Source organism: Chiloscyllium plagiosum, unplaced genomic scaffold (assembly GCF_037043375.1).
Source record: "Chiloscyllium plagiosum isolate Xiang-an unplaced genomic scaffold, Cpla_swu_hap1 HiC_scaffold_3, whole genome shotgun sequence".
Lineage (NCBI taxonomy): Eukaryota > Metazoa > Chordata > Chondrichthyes > Orectolobiformes > Hemiscylliidae > Chiloscyllium > Chiloscyllium plagiosum.
Window position 1 is genome coordinate 44172843 of NW_028270141.1, and position 24653 is coordinate 44197495.

General features: G+C 41.6%; 1 protein-coding gene across 3 annotated transcripts in view; it reads left to right on the forward strand.

Moving 5' to 3' along the window:
* The window catches only part of heatr5b (HEAT repeat containing 5B), a 121580-nt gene that overhangs the window by 50611 nt on the left and 46316 nt on the right, over positions 1–24653 (forward strand). For all 3 annotated transcript variants that reach the window (XM_043680648.2, XM_087978805.1, XM_087978799.1), the window contains exons 13-16: positions 42–141; positions 5040–5149; positions 9428–9591; positions 19465–19640. In XM_043680648.2, the coding sequence (XP_043536583.2) occupies positions 42–141; positions 5040–5149; positions 9428–9591; positions 19465–19640 (550 nt within the window). The remainder of the gene's footprint in view (positions 1–41; positions 142–5039; positions 5150–9427; positions 9592–19464; positions 19641–24653) is intronic.

Sequence of the window (24653 nt, forward strand, 5' to 3'; positions counted from 1 at the left end):
TATTTTTAAAAACAGAACCTACTTCTTCCTCTCTCCTGCAGCTATGAGGAGTTTTGTGGCTCACTGTCCTGAACTTCTCACTGAAGATGTAATTCGTAGACTAATGACTCCAATTGAATGTGCGATGCTAATGCTATCACAGTGAGTATCTCACAGCAGCTTTACCTCACATCTGAGATTAGTCCTTGCACTTAGCAGTATAGATGTACACCTATAAGTATTTAAACTAAACCACAGTTAACATTTATGTAAGGTTCTTGATACTGAAAACTACTGACCATTCTTTGCTTATTAATGACTAAAATAACAAAAGGAATACCAGTTGGGGGAATGTTGGGAGAGTGTTGTAACAGTGGAGTTTGGAAGTGCTATGTTTGAGAGCATTGATATAAGGAGCTGAGTAGATGCTGGAATAACTGGCCAGTGACTTTGTGGGGGACATGCTCTCAAGCACAGACACAAATAGGCCAGTGTGTATGGAAAGGGTTAGCAATCAAACTTCAAGCACACTGGGCAAATGAATGACAATGAAAAGAAGGATAGTTAATACAGGACTGAAAATGTTATTTCTGAATGCATGCAGTATAATGATTAAGGGAAATGAGCTTGTGGCGCACATCGAAATTGGCAGGTAAGACTTGGTGGGCATCATGGAGACATGGCTGCAAGGGGCTCAGGATTGGGAGCTGAATATTCAAGAATATACATCTTATCGAAAAGATAGGCAGGTGGGCAGAGGGGGTGGGGTTGCCATATTAGTAAGAAATGAAATTAAACCAGTAGTAAACAACGAAGTAGGGTCAGATAGTGTAGAATCTATGTGAGTAGAATTGAGGAACCGTAAAGATTAAAACGCCATAGTTTGGAGTTATGTACAGGCCTCTGAAAAATAAGCAGGAGCTGGGGCGCATGATACACCAAGAGATAGAAAAGATGTGTAGAAAAAGCAAAGTTACAGTGATCATGGGGAATTTCAATTTGCAGTGGACTGGGAAAATCACGTTGGTAGTGGATTGCAAGGAAAGGAATTTGTGGAATGTCTACAAGATGGCTGTTTGGAGCAGCTTCTGATGTAGCCCACTAGGGAACAGACAAGACTGGATTTAGTGTTGTGCAATAAGGCAGACTTGATAAGGGAGCTTAAGGTGAAGGAATCCTTATGAGGCAGTGATCATAGTATATTTGAATTTAATCTGCCATTTGAGAGGGAGAAGTTAGAATCAGACGTAACAGTACTCCAGATGAATAAAGACAACTACAGAGGCATGAGGGAGGAGCTGGGTAGAATTGACTGGGAGAGGTGCCTAGTAGGAAAGACAGTGGAACATCAATGGCAGGAGTGTCTGGGAATAACTCAGAAGCACAGCAGCGATTCATCCCGAGGAAAAAGAAGCACGGTACAGGGGAATGAGGGAACCACGGCTGACCAGGGGAGTCAGGGATAGCATAAAAGCAAAACAGAAAGCATATAATGTGGTGACAAGTAGTGGGAAACCAGAGGATTGGGAAGCTTATAAAAACCAACAGGGGGCAACAAAAAAAATAAAGATGGAGATATGCCGGTACGTTAACCAGTAACATAAAGGAAGGCTATAAGAGTTTCATTAGATATATAAATGCCATCATTGCATTTTTTCCTAACTACTTACTCAACCCGCAAGTTTTCCTTGAGAGAATCCTAGACTAGAATTCCCAAGTCTACTATAAAAGATAGGCTCTGGTCAGACTACGTTTGGAGTATTGTGGATGCTGGTTGCTGGAGAGATAGTAGTGGGGAACAAGGAAGTGGCTGAAGAACTGAGGAACTAATTACTTTGTGACAGTCTTTATGATGGAAGACATGAGTAATAAAAATTCAAGAGAGTGAGGGGGCAGAGCTGAATCTGGTGGCTATCACCAAGGAGGAGGTGCTAGAAAAACTGAATGGCCTGAAGGCGGATAAAAATCACCTGGACCAGACGCCTGACACCCCAGACGCCTAAGGGAGATAGATAGTGGAGGCACTAGCAGTGATCTTTCAGGAGTCGCTAGAATTAAGGATGGTCCCAGAGGACTGGAAAATCTCTAACGTGACACTCCTCTTTAAAAGGGGAGTAAGGGAAAAGACGGAAAATCGCAGACTGATTAGCCTAACTTCTGTTGTGGGTATGATCCTGGAACCCGTTGTGAAGGATGAGATTTCTGAATACTTGGAAGTGTATGGTAAAATAGGGCAAAGTCAGCATGGTTTCATCAAGGGGAGGTCACGCCTGACAAATCTGCTAGACATCTTTGAGGAAGTATGAGCAGGTTAGACCCAGGAATGCCAATGGATTTCAAGACGGCCTTTGACAAGGTGCCAAACAGGAGGTTATTGAGTAAGGTAAGGGCCCATGGTGTTAGAGGCAAGATGCTGACATGGATAGTAGCTCGGCTGTGGCAGGCAGCAGAGAGTGCGGATAAAAGGGTCCTTCTCAGGATGGTAGATGGTGACAGGCGGAGTTCTGCGAGGCTCACCACTTTATACATTAACAATCTAGATGAAGGAACTGAAGGCATTCTGGCTAAGTTTGCAGATGATGCAAAAAAGATAGCAGAACAGGTAGCACTGAGAAAGTGGGGAGACTGCAGAAGGATTTGGACAGGTTGGGAGAGTGGGCAAAGAAGTGGCAGATGGAGTACAATACAGGAAAGTGAGAGGTCATGCATGTTGGTAGGAAGTGTAGAGGCATCGACTATTTTCTAGATGGGGAGAAAATTCAGAAGTCTGAATTGCAAAGAGTTCTAGTCCAGGATTCTCTCAAGATACACTTGCAGGTTGAGTCAATAGTTAGGAAGGAAATGCGATTAGATTAGATTAGATTCCCTACAGTATGGAAACAGGCCCTTCAGCCCAACAAGTCTACACTGACCCTCTGAAGAGTAACCCACCCAGTCCCATTTCCCTTTGACTAATGCACCTAACGCTATGGGCAATTTAGCATGGCCAATTCACCTGGCCTACACATCTTTGGACTGTGGGAGGAAACCGGAGCACCCGGAGGAAATCCTCACAGACAGTTGCCCGAGGCTGGAATTGACCCTGGGACCCTGGTGCTGTGAGGCAGCAGTGCTAACTGTTGAGCCACCGTGCCACATTTATGATGGCATTTATTTTGAGAGGACTTGAATATAAAAGCAGAGATTTACTTCTGAGGCTCTATAAGGCTCTGGTCAGACCACATTTGGAGTATTGTGTGCAGTTTTGAGCCCCATATCTCAGGAAGAATGTACTGGCCTGAGAGCATGTGCAGAGAAGGTTCACGAAAATGGTCCCAGGAATGAAAAGCTTAACATATAAGGAATGTTTGAGGACTCCGGGTCTATACTTAATGGAGTTTAGAAGAATGAGAGGGGGAGGAGGGATCTAATTGAAACATACAGAATATTGAATGGCCTGGACAGAGTAGATGTTGGGAAGATGTTTTGAATGATAGGAGAGACTAGGACCTGAGGGCACAGCCTTCAAGTAAAGGGAATATCTTTTAGAACGGAGATATGGAGAAACTTCTTCAGCCAGAGAGTGTTGAATCGATGGAACTCATTTCCACAGAAGGCTGTGGAGGCCAGGTCATTCAGTATATTTAAGACTGTGAGAGGTTCTTGAGGGTCAGGGGTTACAGGGAGAAAGCAGGAGAATGGGGTTGAGAAACTTTTCAGCCATGATTGAATGGTGGTGCAGACCCGATGAGCTGAATGGCCTAATTTCTGCTCCAATGTCTTACGGTCTTATGCTGTGTTTTTTTGTGGAAAGGGTGTATAGTACATGGTGGGAGAAATGCCCTGAGTTGAATGTAGCCAGTGTTTGGTGGGTGTGTGGTTTAGCAGCTTGGCTCAGGTTAAATAAAAAATTGGGCAGAATTTTTCTGATGCCAGGGTTTCCTGCTCTGCTACTGGACATGTTAGCAGGTAACACATCCCTTGACACTAACTAAAGTCTTAAGGACTGTTAGTTGGCAGGAGGTGAAACGTCTGCCCTTCATTCAAGTGGAAGACCCACCTCTGAGTGCAGCTGGCTAATCCAATTACCCAGCTACTCTGTATGTCAGCGGCACATATGGCATTGCTAAGTAATATCCACTGCTGAGACAATGAAGACTCCTAGATTCCAAGTACCAGAGCCCCAAGATACAGAAGTTTGGGGTCTTCAGGTGTGGTCAAAAGTTGTGAAGGGAGCACTTGGGAGATGAGTGTGGTGGTGAAGTGACCAATCTTGAAGGGGAACCTGTAATGGAAATAAGCCTCTTACCTGAGTGGGATTACCTGCTGGTCTTCAATCATCCTTCCTGAGCCCCTCCTGCCTGTTTCACAATTGTGCAGAGAGGGCCAACTAATTGTGAAGATAGTGTGGAAGTACCAGAATGTTTTATGGTCTTGTTGACCTGCCAACAGAGGCCCATAAAATCCTGTCCACTGTGACTACATGCATTTTGAGACCGAACCAAGAAAGAGAGAGATCAGTACGTGCATGTAAATCATGGCAGAGTCCATCAGCGTCAAAGACAGTGCCATCTGTTTGGAGTCCAAATAGATAGCTATCACTGTGTTTACTGACTATCACCATTGTTCCACATATGCCTGTATGTAGAATTTATAATGTAGAAACAGGCCAATTGGCTCAACTGGTCCAAGCCAGTATTTGTGCTTTACAGAGGCCTTTCTTTTAATTTAAGTTTATCAGTGTCATCCTCCAATTCTTTCTCCTCCTTAGCCTTTAGCTCCCTGGTAAATGCATATGTATTATTCACTCAAACCACTGTCTGGTAATGAGTTCCACATAATTCCCACTTTCTGGTTCAAGAAATTCCTGATTTGATTTCTTGGTCAACATCTTATGTTTTCCAAATTATGCTTTTCGTGTTGTTTACAACTCAGCACCAGACATTTTCAAAGGTTAATGCATGAAAAGGTTGAAGTCTATACCTCCTTTTTAAAACCCAAGAAATGACTAAAAATAAAACCTGAGTAACAAGACTCAAGAAGCAAATCCTCCTTGTAACCAGAAATCATTAATTCACCAGCATTCCGTCAGTCATAAAGGCATATGGAGCACAGCTGAAGGCAAGTGCAGCAATGGTGCGTTTGCGTCTCTATGACATTCTAGCTCTTCTGCCTCCGAAAACCTATGAAGGTAAATTCATTTCCTTTTGAAGTACAAAAAAACTATTTTAACTGGCACCTTATGAACCAGCACTTTTTCTGTATTATTCTGTCCAATGATTATAGTTTATTTGTTTACCTCTAAATGTACTTATTAAATTGAATGGCCATATTAAATATCAACAGTTGATTCAATTTTAAGTCCGTTTCTACTCAAATACCACGATTTGTGACTGACCAAATAGTTAGTTGAGGGTGTGTGAGAAGGTTTTCTGCCAGTAAATTTTATTTAAAGCAAAGTTGCATTATTATTTAAGATATGTAAACTGTAAATAAAGTAGAACAGTGATGCTTATACTCCCTGCATTGCGTTTCTATTACTTAATGATTATGCGGACCTCTTGATTATCTGGAATATTTGATAAACCATAACACTCCTGGTCTGACCTGTGCTGGTTTATAAAAGATTTGCTGTATAATGTAATTGCAAATGAATTTTATTAAATTTGCCATCTGTAGAAATTAAGGAAATTACTTATATGTACCTACAGAAATAATCCATTCTGCTTGTCCTGTCTATGTTGATATTTGTGCTCCATCCAAGTGTCCTCCACCCTCTCCCTATTGACGTAACTTCCTTTTCCTTCCTGCTTTGTGCTTATCCTGTTGTCCCCTTATATGTCTAAGCTATTTTCTTCAATCACTCAGTGTGCTACTCGCCAGCCTCTGAGTTAGGTTTCACCTGAGTTTCTTATTGTATATTCATTCATAGGATGTGGGTATTGCTGGCTAGACCAGCATTTATTGCCCATCCATAATTGCCCAGAGGGCATCATCCACATTGCCAGTCAACCCATATATTGGTATCTAGTTTGTATTTATGACACTTCGTCTTTAGTTCCCTACAAATGGAAATATCTTCTTTCATTCAATTCTATCTGACCCTTCCTAGAGTTGTATAGTACGGAAATAGGCCCCCTCAATGCAACTCGTCCACGCTGGCCAGGTATCCTAAATTAATCTAGTCCCATTTGCCAGTATTTGGCCCATATCCCTGTAAACCTCTATTCATATACCCATCCAGATGCCTTTTAAATGTTGTAACTGTACCAGCCTCCACCACTTCCTCTGGCAGCTCATTCTATACACACACCACCCTCTATGTGAAAAAGTTGCTCGTTATGTCCCTTTTAAATCTTTCCCCTCTCATTTTAAAACTATGCCGTCTGGTTTTGGACTCTCCTACCCTGTAAAAAAGACCTTGGCAACTTACATTGTCCATGCCCCTCATGATTTTAGAAATCTCTGTAATGTCATCTCTCAGTCTCCAATGCTCCAGGGAAAATAGCCCCAGCCTTTCCCTATAGCTCAAACCCTCCAGCCCTGGCAACATCCTTGTAAATCTTTTCTGAACCTTTCCAAGTTACACAACATCTTTTCTATAGCAGGGAGACCAGAATTGAACACAGTATTCCAAAAGTGGCCTCAAATGTCCTGTACAGCTGCAATTTGACATCCCAACTCCTATAACAATGTTCTGAACAATAAAGTTGAGAAAACCAAATGCTGCCTTCTCTATCATGCAACTCAACTTTCAATAAACTTTAATCCTTCACACCAAGGTTTGGCAACACACTCCATGACCTTGCCATTAAGTGTATAAGTCCTGCCCTGATTTGTCTTGCCAAAATCCAAACCCTCACAATTATCGAAATTAAGTTCCATTTGCCACTCTTCAGCCTATCTGACCAAGACCTTGTTGTTCTCTGTGACAGCCTCCTTCACTGTCCACTACACTACCAATTTTGGTGTCATCTGCAAAATTACTAACCCTGGCTCCGATATTGAAATCTACGTCATTTATATCAATGGTAAAAGCAGTAGATCCAGCACTCCTCCTTGCTGGTCTCAGGCCTCCAGTTCAAAAAACAGCCCTGCACAACCACCCTCTGTCTCTTATGTTCAAGCTAATTTTGTATCCAAATGGCTAGCTCGCTCTGAATTCCATGTGATCTAACCATGCTAACCAGTCTACCGTGCAATACCTTGTCAATCACCTTGCTGCAGTCCATATTGACAATATCCACTGCTACACCTTCATCAATCATCTTTGTCACTGATTCAAAAAATCTCAATTTCGTTAGTGAGACACGATTTCCCTCGCACTAAGCCATGCTGACTATCCCTAATCAGTCCTTGCCTTTCCAAACATATGTAATCTTATCCCTCAGAATCCCATCTAACAACTTGCCAACCACTGAATCAAGCTCATTAGTCTATAGATCCCTGGCTTTTCCTCACTACCTTTCTTAAATAATGGCACCACATTAGCCACCCTCGAATCTTCCAGCACCTCACCGTGGCTATCAATGAAACAAATATCTTTGCAAGGGGCCCAGCAATCCCTTCCCAAGTTTCTCAACTGATCATATGCATTTTAAGACATCCAGCACCACCACCTCTATTTAATAGACACTTTTCAAGGTGTCACTATTTATTTCTCCAAGTTCTTTAGCTTTCACATCCTTCTCTGCAGTAAACACTGATGTAAGATACTTGTTTAGTATCTCACCCATCTCCTGCTGTTCCACTCTCAGACCTTTGTTGATCTTTAAGGCTTCCTATTCTCTCCCTAGTTACTCTTTAATCTTGAATGTATTTGTAGAATCCCTTTAGATTCTCTTTAACCCTATTTGCCAAAGCTGTTTCATGTCCCCTTTTTTGCCCTCCTGATTCCCCTCTTGAATGTACTCCTGCTGTCCATATTCTCGTCTGTCTTATTTCCCAAGAGAAGATCATGTTTTGCTCATCCTCTACTAGGTGCATTCACATACTATGCAAGCTTAACAAATTCCTCTCTATCTAAGCCCTTAACACTATGGTAGTCCCATGGCGGGAGGTTCTGTGGAACAATCTCAAAAAAGTGATCATCCCTTTCTTCTCAATTCCACCCAAATAACTTCTCTTGAAGTACTCCCAGGAATATAATCCCTAAGCACAGACACCATGTTATCCCTAATCAGAAATGCCACTCTCCTTCCTCTCTCGCCCCATTTCGATCCTTCCTGTAGCATCTATACCCTGGAACCAGGCCTGCCCTTCCCTAAGCCATGTTTCTGTAATAGCTCTAGTATCCCAGTCCTATGTTCCCAACCATGCCCTGAGTTCAACTTCCTTACCTTTCAGGCCTCTTGCATTGAAATAAATGGAGTTTAATTTATCGGTCTTATCCCGTTCTCTGCCTAGCTGTTGCCTGTCTTGACTATTTGACTTTGTCCTTTTCAACTGTACCAACTTCAGACCTATCTCTTTTCTCACTACTCTTTGGGTCCCACCCCTGCACTACCTGCCTACCTTTTATACTTTTCCTAGAGGTAACCCAGCTCCCTGACTGTGGTTTTTCTACTTTCCTGAAACTGCCATTCATCACACTTCCAACTCCTATAAATTCCTGATTGCCTCGAAATGGTGCTCCAACCGATCCATGTGGATTGGCAACCAAACACACTTTCTGCAGATATAGTCATCAGGAACATTGAAATTCTCCCTAATTTCCCACATCTGACAGGAAGATCTCATCACTCTACAAAAGACCATCTCTGCATCTTAATAATTTACAGACCAAGAACATAGTACAACCTTACTCCTATAAAAACACTACTCTAGGATAGCTTGATTAAATGTTTTAAAATATAAAACATAGATATAAAGAGACAGATTTCAGTAAAATATTTTTTAAAACCTTCACCTACTCATTATTAAACTGTTAAAAGGGTATAAATGATCAGTTCTGGTATAAATCTATCTGTCCCTCTATATCCTACTTTACAAAATGGAGACAGAATTTGCTACTGTGAATAATTCTAATTTCCTGTGTGTTTTGGAATGTGTGCATGCTTAGTTGTCTGTTGATGTTAATGTCTAACATTTCACAAGTCACTGTCTCCCTGGTTAGCTTTGGTACTGTTGATCCACTGTTTGTTTGTGATGACTGAAATCTGTATCCAACCAGGTATTGCTACTATATTAACAGTACTGAATAATGTCTTTGGTTGTTCAGAACAGAAGCTGCTCATGCTTAGTAATCACTACACCTGCTGAATTGGCAGACTATGACCTGTCATGTGCTGCCATAGAGCAAACAATGACCATGATAAGGCTATGCAGAAAAGATCATTGCCGAATTTGTCTATTATTTTGACTGCATGAGGAAATTGAATAATGTATCAACATTTCCGCCACTATCTTGTGAAAATACCAAGAAATCCAAGATATTTGTTGCCACTTAATTATGCTTCATTCCCAACAGGCAGCTTCAATGCTCTCCTAAGAGAGCTAGTTGCTGAATTTACATTAACTGACAATTCTGCTAATACAACTACTTCCCTTTTGCGGTCGCTCTGCCACTATGATGATAGTGTTCTCCTTGGCTCCTGGCTTCAAGAAACAGACCATAAGTCAATCGAGGATCAAGTGAGTAGTGAAAGAGCCTCTGTTCCACAAAATAAAAATGTTTTATTTTCCTTCATTGATGCAAACAGTTGAGCTCACAAACATTCATACTTGCTAAGATTTGATTATTGGCAAACTTTTCAGTCATTGTTCACTGGGGTACAAAGCATTGTGGGATTTCCACGATGACCCTCGAGTGGTCATGTTAAGCTGGCAGTCTGCAATAGGACTGTCAGGACACAAGGCAAGCAAGAAGGAAGGGAGGTTTATCACCGATTCTGACGAGTTCCAATAGGCCGTTTATTGTTGCTGTTCAGAATAATGGCAGTCATTGACAGATAAACCTGTCAATGGGATTGTCTGCACCAGATTGGCTGGTTCAGATACTGACCATCCCAAATGATAGTACTTGGCCATTGAGCACGGGCCTGAGGTTCAACACTTTGACAATTACTGTTCTGGGCCCTGCTGCTTTGTATAGCCTCCTTTGTGTTTGGAGTCTCAACCTCCAAATTTATCAGCCAATTCAATTGTGGATCACAGGCCATGTTTTGGAAAGCCCTGCTTGAGGATGTCTCGCTGCACTCTACATCCATTTCCCAGATCTAATCACTTATGTACGTTACATAGCAGCCGATTTCCCCAAACAGCAGGATCCTGGAGATAGTGGGTGTGATGACAAACCAGTTATCTGTTTTGATGATGCTGATTGAGGGATAAATATAGGTTCAAACCCAGTATTAGCTGGTTGGCAAATACTCAGTGCAGCCCTCATGGGGAGAGCAAGTGTTTCTTCATTGACTGTAAGTTAAAATGGGATTATAGGTTTTCTCTCAGCAGTTTCCCACCACTGCTTGAGGTAGGGGTCAAGAAAGACTTTTCGGGCAGGGATCTATACATAAGGAATGGAGGATAAAAAAACAAAAAGTGGAAAGATGTTATGATGCTTTCAGCTGAGGTTGGCATGAGAAGTCGTGGATTTGTCCAGAACTCTCAGTTCTCATGCATTCCATGACTCAGCTTCCTGATTCATAAGTGGAAGAGCTGGAATGCTGCAGCTTGTGTACAGTGATCTCTGATATCCAGTGGAGCACGACTCCCTGATGTGAGTAGATTACTTATATGTCAGGATTGGGGGGAGCAGGTGTATTTGGTGTGTATATTTTCCAACTTGAACCAAAACAAACACTAACTCTGCTACTTTCTTTTATTCTCACCATTTTCATGTCAGCCTAATCTAATATCTCTCCTAAATCATTCAGTGAAGAAAGTGTATTTTGTTTGCATCTTGCCGTTTGCACAGAGGTCCATATGTGGTTTACCTTGATCATTTCCTTCTGAAGAGCAGACCTGTTACACGCATAATGTGGTAACAAATTCCTAGAATTTCTACAAATTCCATTCTCAAACAACTATTGAGCTGAACAACTTACCTAGTGGTATTGTTCAAAGGAGTAATAAGAATGTAATAAGTAGTAGCTGGAGTAGGCAATTCAGCTCCTCACGTCTGTGTCATTATTAAATACGATCATGACTGATCTCGCCTTGGCCTCAACTTCAGCTTCCTGCCCACTGTCCATAATCTTTTAATTTATTTCTAATTAAAAATCTCTCTATCTCCTCAAAACTTACTCAATGTTCCAACATTCTCCATATTCTGGGGTAGTCATTTCTATGGAATCCTGACCCTTTTGAGTGGCATAATGACTCTTCATCCTGTTCTAAATCTGCAGCCCTTTCTGCTAAAATTATGACCTCTTGTTCTAGATTGCCCCATTTGAGAAAGCATCTGCTTTATGTCTATCTTGTCAACGCCTTTAGTATCTTGTATGCTTCAATTAAATGAAGTCATCACACATTTTGAAGGATATGTTGGCCTTGAAAGAGTTTAATTCAGGTTTACAAAAATGATATCAGAACTTCGGGTCAAATAATGAGGAAAGATTATACCAATTAGGCATGTTTTCTCTCAAATTTACAAGGTGAAGGGGTGATCTGATTGAAGCCTTCCAAGACAATAATGGGAAAAGGCAAGGTAGATTATTTCCACTGGTTGGAGATTTTAGAACTCTAGGGCATGGTCTAAAAATTAGGTCAGACCATTTACGATAAAAAGTACTTTACGCACACAGTTTGGTAGAGGTTTGGAACTACCTTCTACAAATAGCAGCGGATGCTGGATCAGTTCGTTTTAAATCTAAGATTTTAGTAAAGCAAAGATGTTAAGGTATATGAGCCAAAGGCAGGTATATAGAATTAGGCCACAGATTGTAACCTCATTAACAGGCTTGAGGGGGCAGGAGGTCCTATTTCTGTTCCTATATCCCCTTATTCTTTTGTTATTCATTCTGATGTTGGACAAGGCACAAGAATTCCCTACTCCTCTTTCCCATCCACTGAGAGGAGAGATAGGGCCTCAGTTTAAATTTCATTTAAACGATTGCATCTTTGACAGTGCCACACTCCTCCAGTTCACACTTAGAGTATTGGCCTAGATCATGTGCTTGAACCTGAAATATAACTCCCGTATTAATTTGGCACTTTAGTTACCTTCTCTTTTGATTCCTACAATCCATTTGGAGGTCGGAACAAGTGTATTATTTTAAAAACCTTTGTTTTCAGAAACCGAAAGTCTACAAGGAAAAGTTGATCCTTGTTGCAGATGTGACCAGGTTTATTTGACAAGTGAAGGAAGAAATCCAAGCTCTGCTCATGAGTAAACTGGAGGGGTCCTCTGGACTCAGCAGAGTAAACTCTGTTAGAGGCAGTACTTTTCAGATTAGGCACCTTAATCCAAGTTTCTGTCTTCTCAGCTGAACATGAAAAGTCCATAAAACTATTTTGAGGAAGAAAAATCACAACTATTTATGGGTTGTTGCCATTCGCAGCTGAGCAAGCATATATTTCCCATCCCCAGTTGCCCTTGACTAGGTGGTGGTGAACTGCCTTTTTGAACCACTGCAGTCAATCTGCTGTAGGTAGACTCACAATGTCATTAGGGAGGGAGTTCCAGAATCTTGATCCAGTGACAGTGAAGGAATGAGGAATTGCAGTATGTTTCCAAGTCAGGATGATGAGTGGCAACTTTAACACCATAACATGGTTGACACTGAGTCATAAGAGCCATAATATTTCTAAAGAGGAATAGGACAAGTGACCAACAATTTGCTCAAAGAGGCAGGTTTTCAAGAACCCTGATAGACAATTGATAGGAAGAGCGCCAACAACTATTGGAAGTGAATTCAACAGCTTAGATCTTAGATAGAAGGAAACATGACCACGATTGGATTGCCCCAGTTTTATGGGGCAATCCAATTGCCCTTATACCCTTAATCGGTATAACTAAAACAGATGACCTGATCAGTTGTCACATTGTCAAATATGAGGCATTCTTAAGTTGTGCGTAAACTGACTTGCACATTGGCCACATTCAAACAGTAACTATAAGTACTTAATCAGCTGTAAATCACTGGAATTCCTGAGCTAATGAAAAGTGCTAGTAAACATAACTTGTTATTAATTTTAAACTCTGCTGCGTTTCTGAAACAGTCGAGGTAAGGAGCTACCTGCTTCCCTTGTACCCTCCCCCTCTACAGTTATTTCTGAATTTTTGAATTTTCACAATTATAAAGTTACATGTGAATACCTAACTATAGGTCTGAGAACAGGAAAACTGTATGGATGTTTACCTGAAACAGTGTTAAAAGATTGTGAATCAGTAATAAAATAGTCTTCTTATCCAAGTTACTTATCTAGTTTCTCTACAATATCCACCTTTTCTGATGTTATAAGTGTAATCAGCTGACCTTTTGCTGCAAATACTTTAAATGCTGTGATTAGCTCTTGTTTAAAAAAAGACAAAAGTATATCCTAGGATTGATTTGGCTTTGTTCAGAAGGACCACTGTGAGAGAAGATGAGAGGGAGAAGAGAAAGAAATGAGACAGATACAGAACCATAAAAAGAAATAGAGGGAGACATCTAATGAAAGGAATGAAGTAGTTTTATAACCTTGATCTGCATTTTCCCACACTACACAGTCAGCATGTCTCCCTCTCCCCTTCCGGCTCAACACCACCAAAGTCACTAGCTGTTTACTACCCTCTGTCTGAGCATCATGTGAGCCCAGGCCTTTTCAGTTTGTTGCCACACAAGTGTGGAATGATAAGTCCCTGAATTGTTAACTTTGGTCAAACGCTTTCTAGACTGGAGAGCTTGTAAATTCAAAACAAATATATATTAGTTCACCGTTATAAATTGACATTAAAATAATTATAAGAAAATGTCATTTTGCTGGTAATGATGTGATATTTAGAAAGAGAAATACATGTGTCTTTGGAGCTTCTTTTCCCATCTAAAATGGAAGAATTTAAATTTCCATCTTTCACAACCTTGTATCCTAAAGTGCTCTTCAGCCCGTGAAGTATTCTTTTGAACTGTTGTCACTGTCATAATGTAGAAAAAAATGAGGTAGATGATGTGTGCCCAGCAAGCTCCTACAACCAGGATTCTAATTATGATTGGATAATCCATTTTTATTGATAGTTGAGCAGTAAATATTTGGTCAGGACACTGAGGAGAATACCCCTGCCCTCCCTCATAAAGTAGAATGGACTCTCTCAATGGTTTTCAAGTCTCAATGAAAGAATTGTACTTTCAAGCATTGCTGTATTTTCTCAGTATTGCTCTGAAGTGTTGGTATAGACTGCATGCTCAAGTTCTGGTGTACCAGAATCCACAACGGTGTCTTGAATATATTCCATCATTTTTCTACACTGGTGATTATTGGTTTCAACATACAGTTAACTGTAATCAATAATCAGCATGAATCTTTATATTTTGTATATGTCATAAATTCATACATGTCCATTAATATCAAAAATATCCAAAACACATCATGGAGGTTAAAGGAAAAATTATGAGGAGCAAGTGAACAGGAGGGGACCATTGTGCCTGTTCCACCATTAGGTACATTATGGCTGATCTGTGAATTCATTTCCTTTTCCCATTGTCCCATCTCTCGTAATCTCCTTAGATAAAAAGAATCCTATCAAACTTGGATTTATAATTTACAGTTGATCTAATGATCGTTACCTTTGTGTGAGAGTTCCAGATTTATACCATGAGAGGAGGAGGTGGAGTATAAAGGAGTTGGAGAGGCACAAGGGGTTTTAAAGAGGGAATTCTAATGGGTAGACATTTTATACTGAATAATTACTTTGTTTTATGCTTATTTATTAATGATCATAGTAGATGTTGAGTTATGGGCAACCAAGAGGGAGTTCCCAACAATCCACAAGTAAACACAATAAAAGAGCTCCCAGCATCATGTCTGGAAGAGCTGGTGTTGGATCCAAGTCTCCTCATTGACCAAAAGGTCAACACCCAAGGCACTACTGACTTTTGGATGAGATGTTGCAATGGATGTGAAAGATCCCTTGGAACTATTTCAAGGAGGAGATCTCTGTCTGGTGGCCTTACCAATACTTATACATCAACCAACATTGCTGAATCAGATTATCTGGTTCTTTATCATGTGATTGGTTGCAGGATTTTGTTGGGTGCAGATTAACTGATGCTTTTCTTAATATTGCAGTAGTGGCTCTGTTCAAAAGCACAATTGCTGTTTGACATTTTGGGATATAACAAAGTCATGAAAGACACAATAGAGGAACAAGTCTTGGTATTTTGCACTACAGAAAAGGCCTTTCCAGAAAATATGCCTACCTGATATAGATTAGATTTCCTACAGTATGAAAACAAGCCCTTCGGCCCAACAAGTCCACACTGACCATCTGCAGAGTAACCCACCCCTCTCTGACTAATGCACCTAACAACTATGGACAATTTAGCATGGCCAATTCATTTGACCTGCACATCTTTGGAATGTGGGAGGAAGCCCACACAGACACTGGGAGAATGTGCAGACTCCACACAGACAATCACCCGAGGCTGGACTCGAAGCTGGGACCCTGGTGCTGTGAGGCAGCAGCGCTAAGCACTGAGCCACTCGATATTTATGCAAATTCCATTTCCTGTATGCAAGGGTCTTCAAGGGATAAATCCTTTTTTGAAAATACTAATGCATTGGTGTGAGTGCTGCGATAAAGAGTTGACTTAACTCTTTACAGCTTACCTACTGGAACAACGTTCAATAAAATCATTAGGCAGTTTGATTGAGTCTAAAGTGCTGGTTCTGAACAGCAGGATAGAAAAAAACCTTGGGAACCTCATAATGAGGAGAAAGTGAGGTCTGCAGATGCTGGAGATCAGAGCTGAAAATGCGTTCCTGGAAAAGCGCAGCAGGTCCGGCAGCATCCAGGGAACAGGAGAATCGACGTTTCGGGCATAAGTCCTTCATAATGAGGCTATTACACTTTGAGAGTCATGAAATGCTATTCATTAATACCAATGGCATGGACAAATAGTTCAAAGGAATATGTTCTCAGAGGTAAACAGTTGAATAAAAATATTTATTTGTGGGAGGATGCAACACGTCCTCCCAGCAGTCAAATAAAATGAAATAAATTGGGTTGTTGAAAAGAATTAAGAATAAGAAGTGACTATTCATACCTTTTAAGCCTGATTCATCATTCATTTAGATTATGACTGATCTGTATTTTAATCCCATCAGATAACCTTGGTTCTATATCCTTTAATATCCTTGCCAGAAAAGAATAAAATCTATATCTGCACGTTGGGAAATTTTTTATTGAATCCCATCCTAATCGTGTGGACACACAGACAATAGGTTTTCACAACCCTCTGTGTGAAGACTATCCTATGCTGTAGAGGAGAAACATAGCTTCAAGTTACCAATATGTTCAGAGGAGTGTCACGAGAATGGTCCCAGGAATGAAAAGCTTAACAAATGAGGAACGTTTGAGGACACTGGGTTTATACTCGATGGAGTTTAGAAAGATGGGAGGGGGATCTAATTGAAACATACAACTTACTGAATGGCCTGGACAGTGATGTTGGGAAGAGGTTTCCATTGGTAGGAGAGACTAGGATCCAAGGGCACAGCCTTAGAGTAAAGGGAAGACCTTTTAGAACGCAGATAAGGAGAGTGGTGAATCTATGGAATTCATTACCGCAGAAATCATGGAGACCAGGTCATTGAATATATTTAAGACTGAGGTAGATAGGTACTTGAGTATCAAGGGTTACAGGATAAGGCAGGAGAATGGGGTTGAGAAACTTATCAGCAATGATTGAATGGCGGAGCAGACCCGATGGGCTGATTGGCCTAATTCCTGCTCCTATGTCTTATGGTCTTATGGTATCTGATTTGAATATACCGAAAATATCAACACAGCCAAGGTTTTACCATGGTCTGAACCCCAGTGAACAACTTATGTTGGAGTTAATTGGAATATGACTGAAAAACTTAAATATGATGAGTCATCCTTTGGTGGTAATATTTATTGCATTACTTTCTAACACATTGCAGAAAAGCCAAGGATGGCCCGTCATTCTGTGATACTCTGTAAACGATGTCCTGTTCATTTGATTTGCTTGAAACCTCACTGCTGCCCTTTGCAATCTGATCACAAAGTGCCTGATCTGAGTGAGAGCTGTGAAATGAACATGACTTTCTTCAACCATCTGGAGTTTGCTGCTTCATCACAGTGAATCTGTGAGACAGGGTCTTTTTTTTTTGTTCATTCAAAGAATGTGGGCATCACTGGTTATACCAGCATTTATTGTCCTTGACAAAACAAAACTTGATTTTCAGGCAACTTCATGATAAGCTGCTGCCTTGAACTTCTGCAGTCTCTTTATGTATGTATCCAACAATACTGTTGGAAAGAAAGTTACAGAATTTTGACCTAATAATATATTTCTAAGTCAGGATGGTTTGTGATGTAGAGACAAGCTTGTAGGTAGTGGTGTTCCCATGCACCTGCTGCCCTTGTCCTTCTAGGTGGTAAAAGTCGTGGATTTGGAAGGTGCTGTCTTGGTATGTTGTTGCAGTGCATCCTGTAGAGAGTGTTGACTGCTGCTACTCAATGTCCGAATGGATGTCATAGGTATCCGATTAGGTGCCAGTCAAATGGATTGCTTTGTCCTAGATGATGTTAAGCATCTTAAGAGTTGTTAGAGTTATACTCAGCCAGGTAAGTGAAGAGTATTCCATCATACTACTAACTTGTGCCTTGAAGGTGATGGATGTGCTTTGGGAGAAAGGTGAGTTACTAGCTGCAGAATTCCAAGCCCCTGAATTTCTCATCACCCCACACTGTTTATTTAGTTCCTGCAGTTCAGTTCTGATCAATGGTAACTTCCAGGATGTTGATAAAGGGAAATTTAGTGATGGCAGTGAATTTCAGAGGATGATGTTTGGATTCCCTCTTGTTGGAAATACTGACATTGCTTGACTCTTATGTGAGGAGAAAGTGAGGACTGCAGATGCTGGAGATCAGAGCTGAAAAATATGTTGCTGGAAAAGCACAGCAGGTCAGGCAGCATCCATGGAGCAGGAGAATTGACATTTCGGGCCTGAAGAAGGGCTTATGCCTGAAACGTCGATTCTCCTGCTCCTTGGATGCTGCCTGACCTACTGCGCTTTTCCAGCAACACATTTTTCAGTTTTGACTCTTATGTGACACGTTACTTATCACTTATCACCTGAAGCCGAGATGTGTCCAGGTGTTGTTGTATGCTTGTGTTGTCAATATATCATTGGATTAGTAATCCAGAAAATGTGAACTGCTATCCCATCATAGTTTGACAATTTGAATTCCATCCTAAAAAGCTGATGTTAGAGAGAATAACAATAAATTATCAAGACGTCATTGAAAACCCAACAGGTTTGCTAATGTTCTTTAGGATTTCTGCCATCCTTACCTGATCTGGTCCTATATGTGGCTTCAGTCACATGAGTATACCAAGTGCTCCACAAAGCTGAGAGTTATTTACAGGATGGTTCCAACCTCCAGATGACAGGAGAATAGGAAGATAGATGGGTAAGTGATGGAATGAAATAGATAAGGAAGAAATAAGTATCCAGAGAATAAAATTAAAAGCTGGTGTGACTAGGCGAGTTGAAGTGAAGTAAGCTTGAAGAAATGGAGACCAGAAGTAATGGCACTGGTATTGAGCGACAGCCCGATGTGCATGCACAGACAACAGAGAATTCGTAACGTAAGGTACATAAGGATGAGGAGATTAGGCAAAGTTCTACACAGAAGAAAGGGAGAAGGCAACATGTGAGTGTTCACATTTACATTTTAAGCATAGATTTAATCCTTCTAACCTGGGTTTAATCAGTGGGAGCTTTCTGTGCTTAAAATGGCTGTATCACTTTCTACATAACAATTATGTCTATGTTTAAAGTCCTTAGTTGGTTGAAAGGTAATTTGGTGTCCTGAAAGGGTTAAATGCATTTTTTTCCTCTTTTTGGCGAAGGAATAGTGAGCAGATATCTTTAGGTTAATTGGAGCATTTATTCTAAATTGTTGTGGTTCTTTGCAACATAAGAAATGGAAGAAGCAGGAATATACCATACAGTTCCTCAGGTCTGCTTTGTCATTGAATGAGATCTCAGCTGGTGATTTATCTTTACCGCCCCATTCCCATACCGCTCAATATACTTATTCACAACCCTCTGAAGTAATTCCATCTCATCTCAGTTTGAAATAGCTGCCTCTTATCCTGAAACTGTGACCTCTAGTTTTAGACTCCCAATTCAGGGAAAACATGAGACGTGGACCAGAAACGTTGAACAAAAGTTGTCTTTCTGTTAAATGTTCTGCTGTGCAATCAAACCTAACACATGCAACCCACTTGGATGCAGTGTTCCCCAACTTATATTAATTGTATTTTTTTGTTGATGGTGTAACAGCCGCAAGAAGAGCACGCTTCATTAAGACGCAGTACAATTTCTTTGCAGCTCCAGCCAAACAGTGCATCAGGAAGCGGAGCCTTGGAGCATGATCCATCCTCCATCTACCTGCGTATTCCTGTAGGTGAGGCAGTGCCTGGACCTCTTCCACTCGGTGTATCGGTCATTGATGCCTCAGTTGCCCTCTTTGGTGTGGTCTTTCCTCATGTCTCTTTCAAGCATCGGTGAGCGCTTGACTCAACTTGAACATATATCAAAGTAGATATTAATGTATTGGATACGTTTGGGAGCAATTGGATCGCATAGCGATGAGCATTTGTCTTGATTTTGATGGACTAGATGCACTGTTCCTGCCGATCAATTTCTTATGTTTGACAATTGTATCCTACAAATGAACATTAGCCTCAATCTCTATGGGTCTTTGTACTAGTGAAGTAGAAGAAGAAATGTCTAAGACACCCAGGCTTTTAAGTTCCTTCAGAGAGGGAGGTCTAATATCTAATAATATCTAACTATTATTAGATATACAGTTTTCACCATTGAAACAATCCATACTTGTTATGGGTAATCTGTTCTGTGGAGGTACTGATAGAAACTATTTTTCCGTCCCATAGGCATCAACTACAAAGATGCTGCTTATCCCATATTAAGTGCAAAGCTATTTGGGCAGTTCAATCATTCTTGTTCACCAGTGTAGCAGAAAACTTTTTGTTCCTTCTTACTATCATAACAAAGAAGTCTTTTCATTTTTTCTATTCCTATTCATTCACGGCAACCCCAGTCCGTTATGGGAGTTGTGACCATTCTGAGGAGTGAAGCCTTGGGACTGATCTAATTTATTAGTTTCTGGATTAGTGGTGCTGGAAGAGCATAGCAGTTCAGGCAGAATCCAAGGAGCAGTAAAATCGACGTTTCAGGCAAAAGCCCTTCGTCAGGAATAAAGGCAGAGAGCCTGAAGCGTGGAGAGATAAGCTAGAGGAGGGTGGGGTGGGGAGAAAGTAGCATAGAGTACAATAGGTGAGTGGGGGAGGGGATGAAGGTGATAGGTCAGGGAGGAGGGTGGAGTGGATAGGTGGAAAAGAAGATAGGCAGTTGAGACAAGTCATGGGGACAGTACTGAGCTGGAAGTTTGGAACTAGGGCGAGGTGGGGGAAGGGGAAATGAGGAAACTGTTGAAGTCCACATTGATGCCCTGGGGTTGAAAAGTTCTGAGGTGAAAGATGAGGCGTTCTTCCTCCAGGCATCTGGTGGTGATGGAGCGGCAGTGAAGGAGGCCCAGGACCTCCATGTCCTCGGCAGAGTGGGAGGGGGAGTTGAAATGTTGGGCCACAGGGTGGTGTGGTTGATTGGTGCGGGTGTCTCGGAGATATTCCCTAAAGTGCTCTGCTAGGAGGCGTCCAGTCTCTCCAATGTAGAGGAGACCACATCATGAGCAACGGATACAATAAATGATATTAGTGGATGTGCAGGTAAAACTTTGATGGATGTGGAAGGCTCCTTTAGGGCCTTGGATGGAGGTGATGGAGGAGGTGTGGGCGCAGGTGGGCGCGGTGGCCAGGGGAAGGTGCCAGGATGGGAGAGTGGGTTGTAGGGGGGGCGTGGACCTGACCAGGTAGTCACGGAGGGAACGGTCTTTGCGGAAGGCGGAAAGGGGTGGGGAGGGAAATATATCCCTGGTGGGGGGGTCTGTTTGGAGGTGGCAGAAATGTCGGCGGAAGATTTGGTTTATGCGAAGGTTGGTAGGGTGGAAGGTGAGCACCGGGGCATTCTGTCCTTGTTACGGTTGGAAGGGTGAGGTCTGAGGGCGGAGATGCGAGATGTGGACGAGATGTGTTGGAGGGCATCTTTAACCACGTGGGAAGGGAAATTGCGGTCTCTAAAGAAGGAGGCCATCTGGTGTGTTCTGTGGTGGAACTGGTCCTCCTGGGAGCAGATACGGCAGAGGCGAAGGAATTGGGAATGCGGGATTGCATTTTTGCAAGAGGTAGGGTGGGAAGAGGTGTAATCCAGGTAGCTGTGGGAGTCGGTGGGTTTGTAAAAAATGTCAGTGTCAAGTCGGTCATCATTAATGGAGATGGAGAGGTCCAGGAAGGGGAGGGAGGTGTCGGAGATGGTCCAGGTAAATTTAAGGTCAGGGTGGAATGTGTTGGCGAAGTTGATGAATTGCTCAACCTCCTCACGGGAGCATGAGGTGGCGCCAATGCAGTCATCAGTGTAGAGGAGGAAGAGGTGGGGAGCGGTGCCAGTGTAACTACGGAAGCCAACAAAGAGACAGGCATAGCTGGGGCCCATATGGGTTCCCATGGCTACCCCTTTGGTCTGGAGGAAGTGGGAGGATTCGAAGGAGAAATTGTTAAGGGTGAGGACCAGTTCGGCCAAACAAATGTGTGTCGGTGGAAGGGTACTATTGGGGACATCGGGAAAGGAAAAAACGGAGGGCTTGAAGGCCCTGATCATGGCAGATGGGGTGTAGAGGGATTGGATATCCATGGTGAAGATGAGGCGTTGGGGGCCGGGGAAACGGAAGTCTTGGAGGAGGTGGCGGGTGTAGTTTATTAGTGCACAAGAGAAAGATATGGTAGGAAACCCAAATTTTAAAATGTACAAAGCACAATCATCTGTTTATAGTCTGAAACTCGAGGGTGGCTCTGGCTTACGTTCCATTCCTAGATCATGTGGTGATTGGAGGATCTATCCTATATGTTGAGAAAAGCACGTTAACTACTGTGTACAAGCCTGCTCTGAGTGGTAACTGTGTTATGAAGGGTGTTATCTATGCACATGGTAGATTATCTCTGACATTTGTATATGTTAATTTTAAAGCTGTTGGGTTTAAGAAAATTGGAAAGATGAGTAAAACAGCACTAGAAGTCCTCCCAGATCAGTAGCATTATCTGAGAGAGAATCAGCTTTAATGTGTCAGGTCAGTGATGTTTCATCAGCATTGAGAAAAGTTAGAAAAGGTTTTAAGCAAGTGAAGATCGGGGCAAATATGGTGGATAAAAGAACAAAAGAGAGGGTAAGCATGAGAGATTAAATGATAAGGGTCTCATGGTGCAAGGACAAAAGGGATGATAACAAGCGTGGTAAAGAAACAAATGGATATCGCACACAATGATGATCATTTGCCATTGTAAGACAACAGTAAGGTACAACCAGTGAAGAAAACATGTTAAAATGGGGATAAAAGGTTATAGTCTGAAATTGTTAGCTCTAGAAGGCTGTAAAGTGCCTAACTGAAAGATGAGGTTTGCTTCTGGAGCTTGTATTGAGCTTCATTGGATCACTGGAAGCCAAGAACCAAGAAGTCAAAGTGAGAGAAAGGTGGACAATTAATCTGACAGGTGACTAGAAGCTGGGAGTCGCATTTGCATGGTGGGAGGTGTTTCATTAGACAATCATTGAAATTGAGAGTTTGAGCTCCCTGATGTAGAACAGACTAGATTGAGAGCAGTAACCTTAGTGTACACACTGGAAGAAGTACATACACTTCATCTGGAAAATTAGGGACTTAGGTAGTGAGACTAAGAGAGGGTGTTACATCACTTGCACTTGCTGTGGGAAAGCAGGCGGGTGTTGGAATTGGCAGAGTTGAGCAAGGGTTTCATAGAAGGAACAGTGTCCTTCAGAATGCTGTAAGGTGAGGCGAGGTATTTGGTGGTGACATCAGGTGATGATGGAAATAGCAATACCTGTTGAATATGGAGGCTGGTGGGAAGGTAGTTGAGGACATAGCAATCCTTATAATGGTTCTAGGAAGGAGGAGAAAGGGTGATAGCAAAATGTGGAAATTGGGACAAAAACAGTGGAAGACCCTATGACCATAATGGGAGGAGTTCTTCAGTAAGGAAAAGGAACGCATGAGAAATGCTGGTGTGTAGAAGGTTACTTCAACAGAATAGATGTGACTTGAGAGAACAGAATGAAATTCTTATAGGAAGCAGGGCATGAGAAATTGTAGTCAGGATAGCTGGGGTAATTGGTAGGCTTAATGTAAATATTCACAATCTATTTGCTGAAGTGGGAATAGAGAAGGCGAGGAAGTGAAAGATCAAAGATAGATCCTGTGAAGGTGAGAGAAAGGTGGAAATTGAAAGTATGATGAATTTTTTTTCAGTTCAGAGCAAGAGCAGGAAATAACACCATACATCCATAACACCAGAAAAATGGAGGAATGGAGTAAGAAATATTTCTTTATCCCACAAAAGGCAGGCCCGTGCAAGAACCTATGGAAGGTCATTTTATTTGGAGGATGAGGGTGGAGTTAAAGGAGAAGTTGAGAGTGGAAATGAGCTCATTAAGGTGGAAGGGAAGCTGAGTGGATGGACACTGTTGGGCCTCCATTGGGAAAAGCTTCAACCTTCCCCTCAGTCATGAGAAACAAGCATATCCTCCTTACTGTTTTGCACCAGTTTCTGGCAATTAAAATGGCCTTTAGGGTGTACTCCTGGAAACCAGACAAAGTAACCCGAATGAATAATTATTATTGCAGCAACATATATACAGCAATATTCATCCCTCCAATCAGAGCAAGGAGGAAATGTAGCAATTTAATAACTTCCTTGAACAGCAAATCATTGTGCTTACTCTGATCAATGATTAACCTGTTGTGTCCTGTCTCAGACCACAGGTTTTACTCTGTTCTAAGAAATAATTATCTTTGGTTGTCAGTTCCCTGGAACTTTGATTTGGAAAGAGGCAGGAGATCACAAATTCAAGGCAGATACGTTCGTGAAGAGTTCTGTTAATTAATGCAATTGCCATTATTCCAATTTTTGCAGTTTGCTGATATTTTGGGAATAGAGCATGAATCACTTTGATTAGGATGGAGCTTGTATAATCTTTGTATCCAAGTGTTGAGTATTCAGAGAATGGTCAAAGTCAGGGGTTGAGTCTTCTCCATCACTACACCCCTGTATCTGCTTGACCCACAGTTACACCTTCCTATACCTAACCATTGGCCAGCTCCAAAGTTCTATTTAACCTAACAAGTGTCTTTGCCTCCTGGAACTAAGTGTCCAAGTGTAATTCTGTACCTCTGATACCTTTCAATGTTAGAGCTCAAACCCGAGCCAACAACCTTGGGCCAAAATTGCTTATGCTGCAGACAAGATGTGGGTGTACAGGATTGTGATGCATTCCATAAACTCCTACATGCTGCATTCATTGGCACATCAACCTTGTTATGTCTGTCTAACTTTATTCATTTGATTAACAGTTGATTAACAGTTAACTAG